The sequence below is a fragment of the Rhopalosiphum padi genome, chromosome 2 (assembly GCF_020882245.1).
Source record: "Rhopalosiphum padi isolate XX-2018 chromosome 2, ASM2088224v1, whole genome shotgun sequence".
NCBI classification, from domain to species: Eukaryota; Metazoa; Arthropoda; class Insecta; order Hemiptera; family Aphididae; genus Rhopalosiphum; species Rhopalosiphum padi.
The window spans coordinates 69555029-69575367 of NC_083598.1; the positions used below are offsets into that span (position 1 = coordinate 69555029).

General features: G+C 25.5%; 3 protein-coding genes across 21 annotated transcripts in view; 2 read left to right on the forward strand and 1 right to left on the reverse strand.

Moving 5' to 3' along the window:
* Window positions 1-1348: 1348 nt before the first annotated feature.
* Window positions 1349-7363, forward strand: LOC132920216 (zinc finger protein 91-like). Its single transcript, XM_060982435.1, is given in 6 exon segments — window positions 1349-1582; window positions 2746-2874; window positions 3115-3177; window positions 4572-5331; window positions 5333-5731; window positions 5733-7363. Coding segments are annotated over 6 exon segments (2628 nt in total). The 5' UTR covers window positions 1349-1520; the 3' UTR covers window positions 6948-7363.
* LOC132920214 (copper-transporting ATPase 1) lies at window positions 7220-19344 on the reverse strand. 8 transcript variants are annotated; one of them, XM_060982416.1, is made up of 23 exons: window positions 19111-19344; window positions 18612-18695; window positions 13876-14011; window positions 13407-13628; window positions 13168-13339; window positions 12809-13102; window positions 12585-12748; window positions 12155-12384; window positions 11880-12069; window positions 11569-11808; window positions 11373-11513; window positions 10522-10630; window positions 10211-10464; window positions 9950-10147; window positions 9722-9881; window positions 9495-9663; window positions 9282-9429; window positions 9086-9206; window positions 8669-9015; window positions 8438-8587; window positions 8295-8365; window positions 8074-8223; window positions 7220-7954 (listed from the first exon to the last, which is right to left on the reverse strand). In XM_060982416.1, the coding sequence occupies exons 2-23, from the start codon at window positions 18671-18673 to the stop codon at window positions 7819-7821; spliced, it is 3864 nt and encodes a 1287-aa protein (XP_060838399.1). In that variant the 5' UTR covers window positions 18674-18695; window positions 19111-19344; the 3' UTR covers window positions 7220-7818. The 8 variants fall into 8 exon arrangements, with proteins under 8 accessions (XP_060838399.1, XP_060838398.1, XP_060838396.1 ...); XM_060982415.1 differs by having other exon boundaries at window positions 18936-19344; XM_060982413.1 differs by having other exon boundaries at window positions 18612-18797; window positions 18936-19344.
* The window catches only part of LOC132920215 (peripheral plasma membrane protein CASK), an 84097-nt gene continuing 79594 nt past the window's right edge, over window positions 15837-20339 (forward strand). For 3 of the 12 annotated variants that reach the window (XM_060982421.1, XM_060982425.1, XM_060982423.1), the window contains exon 1: window positions 15838-15919. The gene's annotated coding sequence lies outside the window, so the exon portion shown is untranslated. Of the gene's footprint in view, window positions 15920-20339 lie in introns of all 12 variants that reach the window. The other 9 variants (XM_060982427.1, XM_060982432.1, XM_060982428.1 and 6 more) reach the window with 6 other exon arrangements.

A 20339-nucleotide genomic window follows, 5' to 3' on the forward strand; every position in this document is an offset into this window, starting at 1 on the left:
CCGGCTTGACCAAATCGTCTCTCTCAACAGTGCATGCCCACTTTTAATAACATAGCTCTGTTTATCGAAATAGATAAGTCAGTGTTGTTTTTTTGTTTGGATTTACACGCTCAGCGATTTTATTTTATTCGTGTCACCTCACCACGTCACTACATTATATATATTTCGGCGAACCAGGTAAATAAGGTATATGATTATAATTAGGGTTCGGAACTTAATGTACTAAAAAAGTACAAATATGCTCTAAAAATATGCACTTCTATTTTATTTTTAACACAAAATTATTATTTGCAAAAATATTTTATAAAATATTATAAATACGAAAAAGCAAAACAATAAAAATTAATTAAAAAAAAAAAAATACGATACAAGAATGTCTAATAATATCTCTCAATATTAATGTATTTATTTTTTTATTTACAAATTTTCATAGTAAATCTTCATAAATTATAAAATATGCTCTAAAAAATTGTAAAATTAAGAAATATGCTCTAAAATCTAAAAATCACTAAATATGCAAAAATATGCACTATAAACTTTTGATATGTTTTTCGTAGTGTCTTAAAACGAATTTCTAGCTTACTTAGCAATAAATCTAATGGTTCAAAAAAAAACATGCAAATTTAACAACTTCCGAGCCCTAATTATAATATATTATATTATATTACTATTATCATTTAGATGTACAGGGTGATTATTTTATCATAAAACACTCATTATTTCAAAAAGCATTCATGCTTTTGAAAACATTTTTTTCATATAGTTTCAAGTTGTTAAAAAACAACGTTTTTATTAAAAAATTATGTTTTTAAATATTTTTTATCCTTATATTTTTTAAGTTTTTTACTTTTTTGAATGACAACATAGTTTTAATTTCATATTCCAAAGCAGAATAATTTTCTGAGTATTTTGATACATAAAAATCGAATTTAGGGCGAGTAGTTTATGAGTTATAAGTATTTAAAGTTTTGACAAGCGGAGTAGTGGACAAATATTTTGCGGGGTGACCCCGTACTACTCCACTCTGCACATAAAAACTTTAAATACTTATATATAACTCATAAACTACTCGCCCTAAATTCGAATTTTATGTATCAAAATACTCAGAGAATTATTCGTGTAGATAACCGTGCTAACCACCTAATTGGATATTCAATGTGCGGGAAGCTGGGAAGACGGGAACGTCGGAAACTATTTGATAGGTACTTTGTAGGTATTTTTAGTTTCCGATTGTTGCTCGCATAGCAGGCGGGTGAATGCACGTTATCGGCAATTTTATTTTTGTATTTTCATGGCTATAAAATTATCACCTAACCTAACCATGTCCATTTCCAAAGTATATGTAATTGATCAATGGTTATTGGTTTTAAACGGCTAAAACGTGAGAAAAATACGTATGCTGCAGCCTAAAATCCTCCCTCTCAATTTATATGACGAATAAAAATAGAAAATTATAAATTGTAAATTAATTTTTTGTATTTGTACGTTGTAGTGTTGTACCTATCTAATTTTAATTGTTTATGTTCAGTGTTTGTGGGAGGATATATGTAATTCTTTATGGAACAGTCAAGAACAAGCATAGGTAATTCTGCGATAAATTTAAAGTAAGCAAATTAATTTTAGTGTACCACACATGTAATGTTTTTTTTTTAATCTAAGTACGTTTTCAAGTGATTTTATTTTATATACCTACCTAGATGGCTTGGTATTTTTATAATTGATGTATTGTTGTATTTATTGCTTCATTCCTAATTAGTACCTACAAATTTATTTACTGTTTTCTTACATAGGTACATTAGTACATAGTAGACATACAAAGATAAGTACAGACTATAGTGTGAATATACAAACATTAAGCATATACAGAAGAAAAGATAAAAAAAAACAAATGCCTTAAACACAATTATATTTTAAATACAAATACATAAAGCCAGTAGGTATTATATTAGCTGATTTCCTGATCAAAACCACTTGTTAGTATTAAATATTTTACATTTAAAACTTATGGTCAACTTTAAACATTATTATTGACTTAAGTACTTTTATTATTGAAATTTCTATTATAATTTAATTATGAAAATATTACAAATGGTTTTTTTAGTTAATTTGTGTCATCAACACTAAAAATATACTTATTCTAATGAACGATTTGTCATGTCTATTAGTATATACGTTGCATATTTCATATTATTAAACCATTAATTACCTATCTACATACCATATGATAAATTGTGATTTTTTAGAATTTCTTTTGGATATATTTATATATCTATTTCACAGTTCTAGAGTGCAGATTATTCCACTTATAAACTTATTATTAGTCCATTTTTAACATACATGTGTTCACTATTCTAATCACCCATTACTTTATATTTCACTATAATAATGTAACAATGTTAAAATTTTTGTATATTCAACAACTTACTATGTTTTTTCTGGAAAATAAATGGTAAAGATGTAAGACAACTTATTAAGACTAGAACATCATAACCATTTATAATTTGCAAAATTCATAAAATGTTCAGATTTATTTCCAAAAACTTGAACATTTTAATACAGATTCCTCATAAATTAATTTTACTGGAATAAAAAAAAAAATTGAACATGTTAATTACAGATGCCAATTGTTCACTACATATAATTAGCAATTGATTTGAATTAGTTTTCATAATTTATGTTTAATTTAATAATATAAAATAATACCTACCTCATAATAATTATTTTTATAATTTTTTTTTTTTTTAGGTATAATTATGTATTAAACAGTTCTAAAATGTTGACAATTCCACATGTAAGATGTGATAATATGATAAATACAATTATAAACCAGAAAATTATTGATGAAACCAATTATAATAATGATTACCCACTAGGGTAAGAATTGTACTTAAGAATACCTATTTAATTTAAATTAATATAGTTAAATTATTAGTTGGGTAGGTGTCTATAAGAATTTTTTAATCAATTTATATGATTTATCAGAAATACATAATTTTAATTTATTAGCTTAATGAAATAATTTTCATTTTTTTTTTATTTCTTTACATATAAGTTAAAAATTATAATAATTGTGGTTTTTATTTTTAAAATGTCATTACCTATCTATTTTTTCAGAACTATTAAACAAGAATTTATTGATGAAACCAACCATAATAATAGTAAATTAGTACAATTAAGGTAAGAATTGTTTTTCATAATTTTAATTAAAACTAATATAGTTAATACTTATCACTAATTAGGTACTTGCCTTGAAAGATCTTTTTAGTAATTTGTGTATTATATCCAAAATATATAAATTTATTTTGTGAGTTTAATGAAATAATTCTCAAATTGTTACCTATTAGTATCTATGTATTTAGTTTATAGTTATATTATGGTTCTTTATTTTTAAATAATAGTAACTTTTTATATAAATACACAATAAATTAATATCTGAATAACTATTTTATTTATTTACTTTAGGTAATTAATGAATAAATATTTTTTCAAATAATTGATAACTATGATATTCATATTATACTAATTTTTTTTTTAAGAGAAATAATATGTCCAATAGATTTTTAACAATTTATAAGTTTTTTTTATCCTTAGTTATATTAAACTATTTGATTACCATTGTTGCCAATCACTATGTATAAGTATTGCAAATTAATGCTTAATTAAAGTGGGTAGTGTCGAGGCGGGCAATGGTTGTCCATAGGATATAGCCATATAGGTATAGAGGTTATAGAAATTTGGATATTATAAGTACACGCAGCTTATCCCATATTGTAATGTAACAAATTCACTATTTACTTTTCATATATCAGATTTTATTTTTATACAATATCATAAAATATCTGTGTTCATTAACAAGTTACCTATCAATCAATAATAATATGTATGTGATAAAAATAATAGAAGAAATGCAATGCTTTTGTTAACAACTAACAATTAATTTAATCTTCTATATTTTTAATAGTTAAATAAATTACTATAAGTAAAGTATAATATATTATTGTAGTAATATATAATAAATAAATAAAATATACTTGCTACTTAGTAATATAGGCTGTCAGAATGTCTTTGCCCTGAATCATTTTTCTTAGGTGTACAATGATTTTACCATTAAATGAAAATTTAACAAATCATTACAGTAGCCTACTTAATTATTAGGTGCACTCGACACATATTACATAATATACAGTAGAGCGGTTACCTACTCTTATTATAATTTATAAAAACATTTATAAATTGTTTAGTTATACGACTAAGTCATATACATTTTAAGTAATTTTTAGATGTGTTTTACGTTTACGTTTATAATTAATAATTTTAATGTACATTTGGTAATTGTTTACCTAGTGAATAAACATCCAAATTCTACTAACTAGGTACTTATAGGAATGTTTATTTTTTTTTGTGTGTTTGAAATGAAGAGTATAAAGTTATTGTACAATGGTAATGCAATAATTCTCAAATTGCTTAGTATATTTATTATTTATTATTGTTATTAATATTTACAACTTTTGCTATAATTACCTAATGCCTTTATTTTAAATTATAATTATTGAAATTATTATATTTTTCAGAACTATTTGTCCTAAGGAAAAAGTAAATACAAATGATACTGAAATTAAAATTGAAAATGATGTTATCGAGAATTGTGAATTTGAAGGAATGATTTCAATTAAAAGCCACTCTTTAGAAATCATTAATTGTTTGAATTCCAGAAAGAGATCCAACTTAAGCGAAAAAACTTTAACATGCAAAGTGTGTAATAAGATATTTTATAATTCATACAAATTTAAACTCCATAAGAAATTTCACACTGGAGATAATTCTCAGAAACGGAACATTTTTAGTAAACCATTAAAAGTAAAAACAGATCTCATAACACGTGTAAAGATTTATTCAGGAGAAACGCGGAAATACACATGTGATGTTTGTCAGAGAGCTTTTAAGGTAAAAACAGATTTGGCAAGACATGTGATGATTCATACGGGAGAAAAACCCTTCAAATGTAATGTTTGTCCTAAAGATTTTATTAGATCAACTGATCTAAAGTACCATATGGTGATTCATAACAGGGACAGTCCTCACAAGTGCGACGTGTGTAAAAAAATATTTGCTATGGCAAGTAGATTAAAGGCACATATGATGATTCATTCTAATAACAAGCCTCATAAATGCATTATCTGTAGTTGGGAATTTTATCAATCACATCGTTTAAAAGAACATAATAGGATTCACACCGGTGAAAAACCTTTCAAATGTGATGTTTGTGATAAAGCGTTTGCTATATCTTCTTCTCTGACATTGCACAAGAGACTTCATACTGGTGAAAAACCTTATACATAAATGTAAAATATGTAATTATAGATATTCTTCATCTTCAGCCTTGGGAATTCATAAAAGACTTCATAGCGGAGAAAAGCCATTTAAATGTGACATATGTCATCAAGCATTTGTTCAAAGTTCAATTCTCACATTGCATAAAATAATACATACTAGGGATAAGCCTTTTAAATGCAACATCTGTTTGAAAACATTTATTAATAAAGCAAGTATCAAAATTCATATGAGTTCTCATACTGGATATCTGCCTCACAAATGTAATGTTTGTAATAAATCGTTTGCTTCAAATTCAAGATTTAACATTCATATGAAAATACATTCTGGAAAAACTTATGAATGTGACATTTGTATTTTTTACAAATGTATTTTATACAAAATCAAAATTGAAAACTCACATTATGATTCATACAGGAAACAAACCTTACAAATGCACAGTCTGTTTCAAAACATTTATTACGAATTCAAAACTTAAGTTTCATAAATTAGTCCATACAAAAGAAAAGCCATATAAATGTGATATATGTCCTAAAGAATTTGGTAGATCATCCCAACTTAAGTACCATATGATGGATCATAATGGAGAATTTCCTCATAAATGTGATGTATGTGCAAAAAAATTTGTAACACGCTCGAGATTAAATTATCATATGGTTGTTCATTCTGCAAACATGCTTTATACATGCAATATCTGTGACAAAGGATTTAATCAATTGAATACTTTTAAATTGCATAAAATGAAACATTCCAATGAAAAACCTTATGGATGCAAACTATGTAATTATAGATGTACTACATCTACAGCTCTAAAAATTCATAATAGAACTCACACCGGAGAAAAACCCTATAAATGTGACAAATGCGATCAAGCATTTATTTCAAGTTCATATCTGGCTTATCATAAGAATAAAAAACATACAATTATTGATCCTGAGAATAAGCCTTATAAATGCAGCATCTGTGATAAAACATTTTTCCAAGCTGTACATTTAAAAACACATACTAGGATACATACTGGTGAAAAGCCTTATGAATGCAAACAATGTAATTATAGATGTACTACATCTTCGGCATTAACAATTCACAAGAGATCTCATACTGGGGAAAAGCCTTTTGCATGCAAAATATGTAATTATAGATGTAGTACACTTTCATCTTTAAAAGTACATAATAGATTTCATACAGGAGAAAGACCTTATAAATGTGACATATGTAATCAAGCATTTCCTATGAATACAATTCTAATATAGCATAAGAAGCAACACTTAAATATTCGTCCTGCAGACAAGCCTTATAAATGCAGTACCTGCAATAAAGCATTTTTCCAAGCTGTACATTTAAAAACACATACTAGGATACACACTGGTGAAAAGCCTTACAAATGTGAAGTTTGTGATAAAGCAATAAGATCATCGTCTTCTTTGAAAGTGCACATGAGAACTCATACGGGTGAAAAGCCTTATGAATGCAAAACATGTGATTTCAAATGTTCTTCACCTGCAGCTTTAAGATATCATACTAAAGAATGTCATACTGGAGGACCTTATAAATGTAACTTATGTAATCAAGATTTTGTGTTAAGTTCAATTCTAAAGAGACATATTAAGAAATAGCCTTTTAAATGCTTTACTTGTTCTAAAATATTTACCAATAAATCAAGTATAAGAATTCATATGAGTTCTCATATTGAATTTAAGTTAAAATAGCTCATTGTTTATTCTAAAATATTAAGCTGGTATTACAGTAGTTTGATTTTGGTCAATTTACACTTTGTCAATTGGAAAATAATCCTGACCGAAAAAGTATATAAATATCAAAAACAAGTTTTAGTTCATCAACCCATGACGGATTAAGATAGAAAGTATATCATTGCAAAGCCTGTAAATGACAAGTTACTATTATTTATTCATTTTCTACATGCAAACAGGAAGACGAGGATTTACATATTTATATATAATCTTCATGTATAACATTTCTATGTCATGTAATTATAAATACAAAAGCTAATAAGACATAATTCAAAACAAATTCATCTTGTGTGTATTATTTTACAGATAGATTTACGCATTTCAACATAGAAATACTATTGTACAAAACAATGGTAACCATTAATTTGAATAATAAATAACATATTATTAAGAATAAATATAACAATGTTTAAGTCTTATAAGCATAAATAAAAATCGTATAACATGGTATATAATAAGATTATAAATTGTTTTAAAAAATAAAAATTATAATTATATAATCATAAAAAAAATGTAACAAAAATATATATAATAGAATATGGTATAGTATATTATACTGATGATTTTTTTTAAAAAATGCATATAAAAACAAGATTATTAAAAAAATTTAATAAAAATAAATTTAAAATTGTATAGCTATGTAAGAAAAAGGAAGACAACTTATTCACAAAATGTTATTGGTCATGTTTAAATGTATTTAACACAATACAAGTGTCAAACACAATTGGATATAGTCTCAAGCATTTATGCTCTTCGTTCTTTCAACAAAAGTTCCTATATTATGGTCATCCATGTCTTCGTAAGAGTTTAACAATTGATTTTCGGCTTCAGAAACAGTTGTCTTTCCCATAAGTAGTCTGAAACATAAATACCTTAATTTTTAAAGTTATATTTATAAAAAGTATAAAATATCTAAGATTAAACTCAAAAATTTATGCATGAATTATCTGTTATGCATTTAATGCTATATATCAAGTTATATGATATGTACTTAGATATTGTCGAAGACGTTGATGCTCTTATCATAATTGATGGTTCTATATCATCCAATCCTCTATGTAAGGAAATTGTATCAAGTTCAGTTTGAGATCTTGACAAATATTCTGGGGTAGTTAAAGTGGCTGAAGTTGGTTTTTTATAGCTATAAATAATTAAAATTATTATAATATATAATTTTACAAAAATTCTATAGCAAAAATAGTAAATACAGACATCTTAAGTAAAAGCGAAGATCCAACAACAGATACTGAACTTAATGCCATTGCAGCTGCTGCCATCCATGGCTGAAATGGTAACACAGATTTAGTTATACATAACGTATGTTTTTTAAGTTCATAATTATGTAATTAAATTACTTGTAATGTGATGCCTAAAGGACTAAACACACCCGCAGCAATTGGAATACCAATTAAATTATACATACTAGCAAATAAAAAGTTAAGTCGAATTCGTCGGACTGTTTTATTGGACAAGTCAAAACAACTGACAACGTCAAGAAGATCATTCTGCCGAAGGTTAATGATGTTAACATAAAATATAATTGTATAAATTATAAAATTATAATATAATATTTATGACCAACTTACTCTCATTAGGACTACATCTGCTGCTTCAACAGCCACGTCTGTACCTGAAGAAATAGCAATACCAACATTTGCTTGTGCTAGGGCTGGAGAGTCATTAACTCCATCACCAACCATCGCAACTCGTATACCCTTTTCTTGTAGAGCTCTGATTTTGGCTACTTTATGTGATGGTAATACTTCAGCAAACACCTTTTGTATTCCTACTTGTTTTGCTACTGCACTGGCTGTTTTCCTATTGTCTCCAGTCAATAACATTACTTGATAGCCACGCTTCATCAATGTATAAACAGCTAGATGAGCTTCAGGTTTAACCATATCTGATACACTGATTGCTGCTACCAATAAACCTGATGAAATTAATTCAATTAGTATCAAGTTCTTATTTATATATTTAATAACGGTTATAATAATTGATACCATTAATGGCACACAAGATTGCTGTATGGCCTAGGGTTTCTTCACTGATCATTTTAAAATTAACTTCTTTTGATAAATTAACACCATTTCTAAACATCCATTCACGATTACCAATTAATACCTAAAATTTAAAATGTGTTAGTTTATTTGTAGGTATATATTCCTTGAATAATTAATATATTTTTATAAATTTTACTTCATATTTGGTTTCATTTGGTTTTTTTTCTTCATTAATATCTAACAATTTATGTAATTGTATTGATTGAACTTGAGTAGTTGATTTTCCTATAACCAGTTCAACAATTACGTTGTTAAATTCAAATGATGATTCATTCACTCCACTTCTATAAATGGTGATATAAAAAGGATTAATAAAAAAGTACTTGAGTTAACACTGTGTAATTACAACCTTATATGGTTTTGGTAATTCATAATGAAATCTGATTTAGTTCCATTTTTAAATAAATCATCAATATGGGACACAACACATTTAATACCACATCCAGCAACAGATTGAAAACGTTCACATTTTCCAGATATCTCAGATTTAAACATTTCTTTTATGAATTTCACCAGTGCTAAAGAGTTTAATGAAAATTTTTAGTACAAAAATAATAAATATGTTAAAATAATTACCAGAAGCTAAAGGATGTTCACTACTAACTTCGGCGTTAGCAACTATGGATAATAATAGACTAAGTGAACAAATCATGTCGTCTACAAACAGACAAATCCTCGATACGGTGGGTTTTCCATATGTTATAGTACCAGTTTTATCAAATACTACGTACTTGACCTAAAACCGTTATTATTCATAGTATGGAAAAACAATTTTATATCTAAGTTCAAAGCTTTGAATGTTACCTTATGAGCATTTTCTAAAGCGTCAGCACCTTTAATCAGTATACCATTAAGAGCACCAATACCAGTTCCAACCATAACAGCAGTTGGAGTCGCTAAGCCAAGAGCACACGGACAAGCAATGGCAAGAACACTCAATGCACATCTAAATGAGTATTGAATAGCATTTTCCCATCCATCTGGACCATATTTTTCATCATCCTTAATAAAAATAAAAATTAATATGGGCTAAAATAAAATCCACAACAAAATATTTCATTTTACCGAAATAGGTAGATATTTAGTATAATAACGACCAATGAAAAGCCACGACACAAGTGTGATAGTGGATATTGCTACTACAGCAGGAACAAAATAACCAGCAATACGATCAGCAAATTGCTGTATTGGAGCTTTAGATGTTTGAGCTTGCTCAACTAGTCGTACAATTTGAGCTAACATGGTTGCTTCTCCTGTGTGTGTAGCAACCATCAGTAGAGGAGCTGTCTGATTTAATGAACCTCCTATTATTAAGCTACCTATGAAATATAAATTGTATTTAGTATGTTTTAATATCATTCTTTATTTTTATTTACTTGGCTTTTTGTTCACTGGCATAGACTCTCCAGTAATCAAAGATTCATCACAAGCTGATCGCCCATGAATAACTTTTCCATCAACTGGAACTTTTGTACTGGGTAATACCTAATTGAATAATAATTAAATATAAACTATAAATATAATACAGAGTGATTCAAAATTTATGTTGCAACAATTTTATCATATAAATATTCATAAGACACATGTCACATGTTTAATACAAAAGTTTTTTTATTTAGTAATATCTAAAATGATTAGTAATTTTTATATTTTTTAGAATATTTTATGTGGGGTTTTTGGGGTCAACTTTAAAAATTGAAAAGAGAACCTATACAAAAAAATCATAATGGTGAAGAATTTTTTTTCAGAATTTTTTATTACAAAAAAATTGAAATTCAGATAAGTAGTTCAAAGTGAGTTATAACTTAAGTATTTAAAGTTTAAAAGAGCAGAATGGAATAGTATGGAGATCTACCGTCTCCCTGCAAAATGGTACTCTATTATTTTACTCACTTAAGGTATAAATACTTTTAACTCATATACTACTACTCTAAATTTTGATTTTTATGTATCAAAATACTTCGAGAAAAATTCTTCACATTATGTTTGCAAAAAAAAAGTAGAAGTTTCCATTTGAAAGACTAAATTTTACTCTCAAGACTTCCCTTAAATTATTGTAAAATTTTTTTAAAAATTATTCATTTTAGATATAAGTAAAAAAACTTTTGTATTCAATATTTTTCTCTAGTATGAATATTTTATATTTATAAGAAAAATGCTTATGACATAAATTTTGAATCATCTTCTATGAATGATTAAACCATTTTAATTTTTAAATATATAATACCTTAAGAATATCTCCTCGTTTAACTAGATCAACATTAATTTCTTTTTCACTTAATATTTTAAAGTCATCAGTAATGGTCACCAACAGAGCATCGGTAGCTTTTAAGGATAACAATTTGGAAAGAGCCTCAGATGTTTTTCCCTAAAAATATTTAGGATTATAACTTCTATTTTTATATTCAATTATAAAGTATTACCTTTGCAATATGTTCCATCCATCGACCAAGTGATATAAACACAAATAACATGGGCGGTGTATCAAAGAAAGTCATTGGACTAGTGTGTTTAGCTGGTGTTTCAGTGATCGCAATAAGTACAACAATGACTGAGTATACATAAGAAATGGTGGTGGCTACTGATACAAGAACATCCATATTGGTAGTATAATGGCGTATAGCTTTCCAAGCTTGTACATGAAAATGCCAACCTCCAATAAACTGTATTATATTTTACAATAATTTTAATATATTTTCATCATCATTATGCGCATATCTGTTCTAACAAATACCTGAACTGGAGTAGATAACAGAAACATTATCAAATTTTCAAGAGAAAGCCCAGGAATTATACAGCACATAGAAGAATGATCAATAAAGTTAAATGTCATACCCATCATGAAATAAGTCATAGCAATCATGCATGGACCACCAAACAATAAAGATACAAAAAATGAATTTCGCCATTTTTTTATTTCTTCGCTAAAAAAAAAAAAAAATCATAATATTACAATATTACATATCATAAATATAATATTAGTCTAAATTAGTCATATAAAAAGTATACCTATGATTCAAATAACTGCGATCCCCCCTATCTTTATTGTTAACTAGGTCAGCAGTAAATCCTAGGCTAACAATATGGTCAGCAATATCTCGTGGACTAATTAGATCACAATCGTAAGTAATTACCCCTTTTTGAGTTGTGAGTGCAACTATAGCTTTTTGTACTCCTTTCAGTTTCATTAAATTTGATTCAATTTTATTGACGCAAGATGAACATGTCATACCACCAATCTAATAAAATAAGTTTATTAACTTTATAAAATACAAATTAATTAATTCAAGGATGAACGAGATAAATTAAAATTTTATCTTAAACTATCAACAAATTGTGCATTCAACTTAAAAAATATTTTATAATGAAATAATGTTTTTTTTTTTAATAAAATAGTAGGTATGTAATAATTTATCAGTCAAAATAAATAAATAATTACTCTAAATTCAGTCTGAGTAATACGTGAGTTTGTGTCAGCTAAAACATTACAAGGAAAGCCTAAATCAGTAATAGAATTAGCCACATCTTCAGGTTGTACTAAAGTAGAATCATACTGTACTTCGGCTTTTGCAGCCATTAGTGCAACTAACACACTTTTAACACCTATAAAAAGAAAATCAAATGTCAAAACAAAAAATTATAAATTTCACTATAAAATAATACCTTTAATTTTAAGACAGTGTTTTTCAATAGCAATCACACAAGATGCACATGTCATGCCTTTGATGTTTAGATATGTTTTACTGTACTCATCTTCAGGAACAAACATACTAAACACATTACTAGGTGCTTCAACTTTTTGATCGTTTAAAGAAACCTTAAATTTTGTAGACAAATTTGATATAGCTGATGCTAATTGTGAAGCATTTATGTCCCCAGGCCGATGGACAATAGTTGCTTCTTTTTGTTCCAAGCTAACAGATACTGATACAACTCCATTCAACGCACCAATTTTACCTAATGAATTATTCATTCAATTAAGCGGACAATTTTTAAAATATAATTCTAAGATAGTGAATTACTTTCAATATTTCGCACACAATTCTTGCAAGACATTCCATCAATTTTTATTACAGTAGTAGTTTGGTGAATTGGTACAGTGAAACCCAATTCTGCTATTAATGATTGGAGTTCAAAAACTGATATTGCATTTGAATCGTATACGATGTTAGCACATTTTTGTTCAAGATTCACCTATACATGGAAATAAATTCACAGTAATTAAGAATTTACAATGGGAACACAAATTGATAAATATTACTTGAACGTTAAATATGCCATTTTTTTCTTTAAGATTGCCTTCAATTTTTTTTACACATGAATTACATTTCATGCCTTCCACTTGTATGGTGACTTCAGTTTGTGTTTCTGGCTCAAAAGATACAAGAAAGCCCATTTTTTTTAATACTTCAACAAATATTGAGAAATTTGTTTGGTTTATATCATATATAACACGTATATAGTTTTGGCCAATTGTTACAACCTAAAAGTCATTTAATTAATTTATAATAATGTATAGGGAGTTAAAATATCCTTAAATTAATTTTAATATAATATTTTAAATTTTCAGATACATTTATGTCCAAGGTTTGAAATCTGATATTTTAAAATCAATTGAAAGATTTATATCAATTTTTAACTCCACATACTTAGAAGTGTCAAAAAAAAACAACACTAATATAAAGTTATGATATTGAGCATCAATTATTTTAGAAATTATTTTTATTCACCTGGATTATACCAGTTTGGTCAAGTATCACACTGGCTGCTTCAGCGGCTCGTGAAACCACAGTTAATATTATAGTTTTGTGTCTTTCAAATGTCTCTGAGTCAATTAATTCATCTGATATGTTACTAGCTGGTAAACTATAATAAAATATGTATACAATTTAATATATTAAGTATAAATTTATCAATATTTGTACTTTTTTAATTAATTTTTGACATAATTATAGACATATATTCTAAAACTATCTTACCAGCCATAATCATCATTAATCAATAAAGAATATGCCATTTTTTTTTTTTGTGAACACTATGAATTAAATAAGTACACTAAATCGAAAGTTGGATTACGCATCAGTATTACTGTTCAGATTGATAGAAAATGTATCAATGAGGTGAAGCTTGGACTATGGAATAATAATAAAAGATAACCTAAGTGGCCCAAAAGAAGATAAAAACTTATTTTAAAACATTAACATAATTAATATATTAAATACATATATGTTTCACGTATACCAATAATTGTTTGGTATTTAATAAACAAAATGTCATACTATAATAATCAATTATTATTGGAGATATGTAGGTAATTAATATTAAAGGGCCCTATCATAAACTAGTCTTGGAGAAAGAATAAATAAAATTAGAACAACTGTATTCTATAATTACTAGTTTTATAAAAATTATATATAAAATATAATATGATGTATAAAGTGTGATAATATGATAAATATTTACAACATACAAAAAAGTAAACAATAATTGATTAAGATTAAGTTCAAGCTTTATGTAAATGTAATAATGATGATGATATATGATTTGGTATATTTATTACAATCATAAACAAGGTAAGATGATTTTATGTAATATAGGTGTTATGATTATTTTTAGATTACAAAAAATGTGTACCTATTACATAAAAACATATTTGTAATAAAACACAATTTTTATGAAATCAGAAGTTTATTAAACTGTTTATTTAAACTTTCTAATTTATATGAAATATATGAGTTTAATTTGATTGAGAAATTTAATACAAAGTATCTACATTATACATGATACATGTTAAATAAATACAATTTTTTAAATTTTTGTTTTGTATTAATTACAATATAAAACATAGGTATTTTATGAGATTTGTATAACGAACCTTGTGAATAAAATATAATTATATTTATTTTATATATATATGATAAGATTATGATGATCATTTTAGTTTAGAAATAAAAATACTTACGAAGCGAGTTAGTTTTATACAGAGTATTACTCTATAAGTATATAAGTGATACCTGTAGATCAATCAAAGTTAAAAAGCAATAAAGCCATTTTTCTTAATACAACAATTAAAATTGTTATAAAATTGGTAGAAAAATTATGAATTTAATAAATAAAATGTTAAAATTAATATTATATCAATATAATAAATAATTGTTAATTAGTTTTAATGAATTTGATATAAATTTTCAATGACAATACAACATTTTTTTTTTATATTTATTTGCTCAGAAAGTCAGAAATATGTGTAAATTAATAAAGATAAGAAGAAATTGTATACATACACATGAATTGTTACATTTTACTTCAATGTATAATACAGACCTTGGGAAGTGGCAAGAGCAAAAACTAGAATAAACCACTTTCACCAGTAGGTACTAAAATTCTTACACGTTTTAAATCCCCTCTCTATTAAATTTACAATAGGTTAATTATGATTTTATTTTTGATGATAAAAATATTATATTGGTAGACATAATTATCTATTTTAAGTAATTAGTAGTAGTTATATAGGTAGAATAGGCAATTTTCATAACTTAATAACCTGTCAATTTAATATAATGTCTAATGAATATTTAGTAATTGACTTAACAGTATGAAATACTTGAATGATACAGCTTTGCACTGTTTAAGCTAAAGATTATAACTAGGTATATATTTTAAAAATAGGTACTCAAAATATTAAGATTAATTGAATTGATTTTACAGTACCTAGTTTAAAAGTTTATCAAATGTCATCATATACAAGAATAAGTACCAATTTCTTACTATCTAGTAAGTACTCAATTTATTATTTGTACATAATATAACATATGTAATTTATGAAACAGTTTTATAATGTAAGTATATATTATATTAAATATATGTAATATAATACAATTTTATATTAATCTTATTTAGGATACATACGAATGTTACACATACAAGAATGGCAATATATTATATACAAATTATTTTTAATAACATTTTTTGAGGAATTTATTAATAATATGTATTCTAAAGAAATGTGTCAAAATACTAATTTTATTTAGTTTTTGAATATATTTTAAATTTAAAATATTGGTTTTGCTTCATTTGCTATGTTTACAAACATGTTATGATAAAAGAAATATTGTAACACACTAACACTTTAATTATTAAATTGTTTTTTTTCTTCTTTTATTTTTACTACATACAAATTGTATTCTGTATATTTTGAAAGAGTACATAGGTGTTTCAATAAATAAAATAAATAAATAAACACATAATATAACAATATAATAATATTATGATTTAATAATAAGTATGGGTATATTTGCGGCAAAGTAATGTTAATACTGTTCTTTGTCATGTGGCAGTTCAAAAAGTAAGATAAAAAAAGAATAAAGTTATATAATATAATTATTGAAATAGATATTTAATTTTAATTGCCAAAATCAAATAGGTACATTTTTAAATATTCTTTATCAATAGGTAAAATTAGAAACAATTTTTGCAATTATACTTTTAAATTTATACATTTGCTATTCTTACATTTGACAATTATTATGTAATGTATAATGGTTTTATAAATTAATTATTTATTTAAAGCTAGTTTTTTATTTAAGTCAAAGGCCAGATAAAAATTAAGAGGCAATCAGGAGTTAATTATAGGGTCTGTTGAACTGTGATTAACAATTTATCCCCATACCCCTCAAAAATTATTGTCAAGTGGTATCTATGAGAAATGTATTGTTATTCTATTTATATAATTTGGTTTAAAATGTATATACTAAATTAGAATTAACTACAAATGATTATTGATTACCATTACATAATAGTTAATAATATTAATGATTATTATGTAATATACATAATAATACAGTAATACATAATATAAGCATTCCTAAATAGATAGTATAAACTAGTAATCACCTAAGAATCCAATAGATGAGCAATAATCTTGCTTTGAAGCTCAGCTAAGGGGTTATATTTTAAATTATTCGTAACATTTTCAAATGTCTATGTTTATACATATAATACCTAATCATTTATACATCATGTCATCATGAAATTAGTTAATTAGTTCCCTCAATCAATAGTTAAAGAGGAATTGAATTTAGAATAGAGAATTAACAAATAAATATTTGTTTGGGAAAATATTTTTACCATAAACATTAAACATGTTAGGTATGATGAATGAAGGTTATAAATTTATTTATGATTTCTAAAATGAATTACTTTTTCTTAAAATTAGTATACATAAGAAACATTGAATTTGTTAATGGAAAAAAAATAAATCACGAGATTGAAAAGGTAAGGCTACATATAATTTTTTGCATTATTTTTATAAGTATATTGAATTATCATAAAAACAGAATACAAATTGTTTTGTAAAAATTAAATTTTGTGGTTTTTCTAAAATAAATATACCATTTAATACAATCATATTTAACACCATTCAATCAAAAATCATTTATAGGTAACTTTTAAATTTAATACTCTATTGAATAACAATAATAATAAATTACCTCATTCTACTACTATTTTATTTATAAGGCTAGAATTCATTAAATCTCAGTCTGTGATTGTATCATATTGTTTTACTTAGAATGGTAATTCATAATATCTCTACTGAAATTGCAATACTATAAGTATTATATTAAGATTAACAACTAAATTGATTTCCATTTTTAGTATGTACTCAACCCACGAGATACTTGATTCTATTTAAATTTAATCTTATCTCAAGTGTATTTGATAATTTATCAATAGTTTGTTATTTTATAAGTTGTATTTTTCTCAATAAATGCATAGTCCGAATAACAATTTTCTAAGATAAAATTATGATGGACAATGGTAGTTTTTAACCATAATAATATAAATCAATAAACATATTCAAAATATTAAAATGAAACAAAATCTTATACCAATCCCATATTAAAAAAAAATATTTTAACAATTATTAGTTATTACAAGGCTATAATGTTATAATATATAATAAATAATTAAAATGATAAGCCTCTAACTAGGTTAGGTGGTATAATTTTTATATCTAAGTCATCTGAAAGCCAGATTCATAAGTTATAATTTATTGCAGAAGAAAATTTAATAATTATGTTAATTTGTTTGGTTCTATTAAAATAATGAAATATTCTGAACTTTTTTACACTCTCAAGGAAATTAATCAAAATTAATAAATAAAAGTTAAATGAATTAGTTAATATTTTAAATGTTTATGTTAATTATTATGTTGGTTGATTAACACAATTAAAAAATAAAAATATATACATATTGTTGGAAAAATATCTGTTGATAAATTAAATTTTTTTTAAAAATATTATGTGAATAATTATTAAAAAATACCATTTAATTATTTAAATAATTTATGGTTTTTACTGTTACCTATAATAGTTAACTTATTTTAAATTTGTTATAATATAAACATTATAATATTCTATAAAACAAATGATTACGTACAAAATAATTATTTTGTCATATCACTTACGGTTGTTTCTCATTGGCTTGTTTTAGTGGACTGTAGAGTTCAAAAATGTCTTCGGACGGCATAGTTACAGGTTGAGTGTCAATACTAAAAGTACAATTTGCAAAGTGAAAATAAAAATGGTTTTACCCAATGACCAAGTATTGTTGTTGTAATATATCAGATGATTTAATGGAAAGCTAAATCTATCTGTAAATCATTAATAAATTGTAGAAACATGATCAGCATCAGTGTTGTTGTCAACATCCGATTATTGCAGGGGTCAGTCTAGAGTAGAAGGCAGGCGGATTAAAAAATATCGAAGAATCTAATAATATTGGTACCTACTCAGTGCCAAAAAAAAAACCGTTTATATTCACGCGTCTGAATAGTGTTCGATTTAGATAAAAACACAAAACATGTACATGGTTCAACGATCTGAAAAGGTCGTTGGTCGTCTGGTCAAAATTTGTATACGAAATACCAAATACTTAATACACAATGTCGTTTACGCCGCACTCACAGATGATAACGGAGACAAGGACCGCGGTACGACTTGCTGAGATTCAATATTATTTAATCTGCGTTGACCGACCACATAAATTTATAGTTGCAGAATAGATGATTTCATCTGTTCCGCGATAGTTATTGATTAATGATTATCGATATTGTCTATTATTTTTTAATTGTACGCGACGAAGGTATGATGCCTCAATAATAATATTATGATATACGGGGTTACCTATATAGGTATACTACACATCTTACAGGCGAGCAATATTACTATTATCACCTCCTGTTGTTATTGTTATGTTTATGCAAGACTATAGATAAGATATTATCTACAATTTTGTATTTATAATTTATATCACGAAATATAAACGGATCGCAAAATCCGCATTACTTACCTATATATTTTTTGATTTTTTTTTTTTTTGTTTTCACAAACTGAAATTTTCTGATGTTTAATTATTTTACTTATAATAATATTTTTTATTGTTTAAATTAATGCAGTCCAGTGGCAGACTGCTGGTGGTGGGGTACGGGATTCGGGACAACTTTTCCCGTGGTCCACAGCTGGTAGTGACCAGCGCCCAGTGGGCTATTCATCCAAATAATTATAGACATTTCCACTTAATGCTATAGAGAAAAATATATTAAATAATATCGGTAGAAAAAATTATTGACATTGTTAAAAATAAAGTTAGTTATTTAGTTTAAAAAAAATGATAAAAATTAGGTACATTCATTTATTTTGTATATTATTTTCTGTTTTATCAGCTATAATAAAGTATGCTATTTTGTTTGGCAAATATTAATTTTAAAACATTTCATATTCTATAAAACTTAATAGGTATACATTTATAGCTTTAAAAAAAAATAAAAAAATCATTGAAACAAGGATGAAACAAAATCGAGGGCTGGGAAAAATAGTTTTACCTTGCTCGATTTTTTCATAGTCTACCACTAAGGGGGGTTAAGTGTAGGTAAGCAGAACTAATTATAGTTTGGTAAGTTTGGTTTACAAATAAAATGTCTCATGTTAATTTAAGTTATTTATTTTATAATTGAATTACAAGTTATTTTATTTTCCAATTGAAATTGCTTTCTTGTTATATAGAAATACAATTATTAGGTACTTATTGTTACAACTGTTAATATTGTAATAAAATTTTTATTAGTAGTATTACTAGTATTTAATATGTCATTTACGGACTTATGTCTTATGGTATAATAACGAATAATTATTAA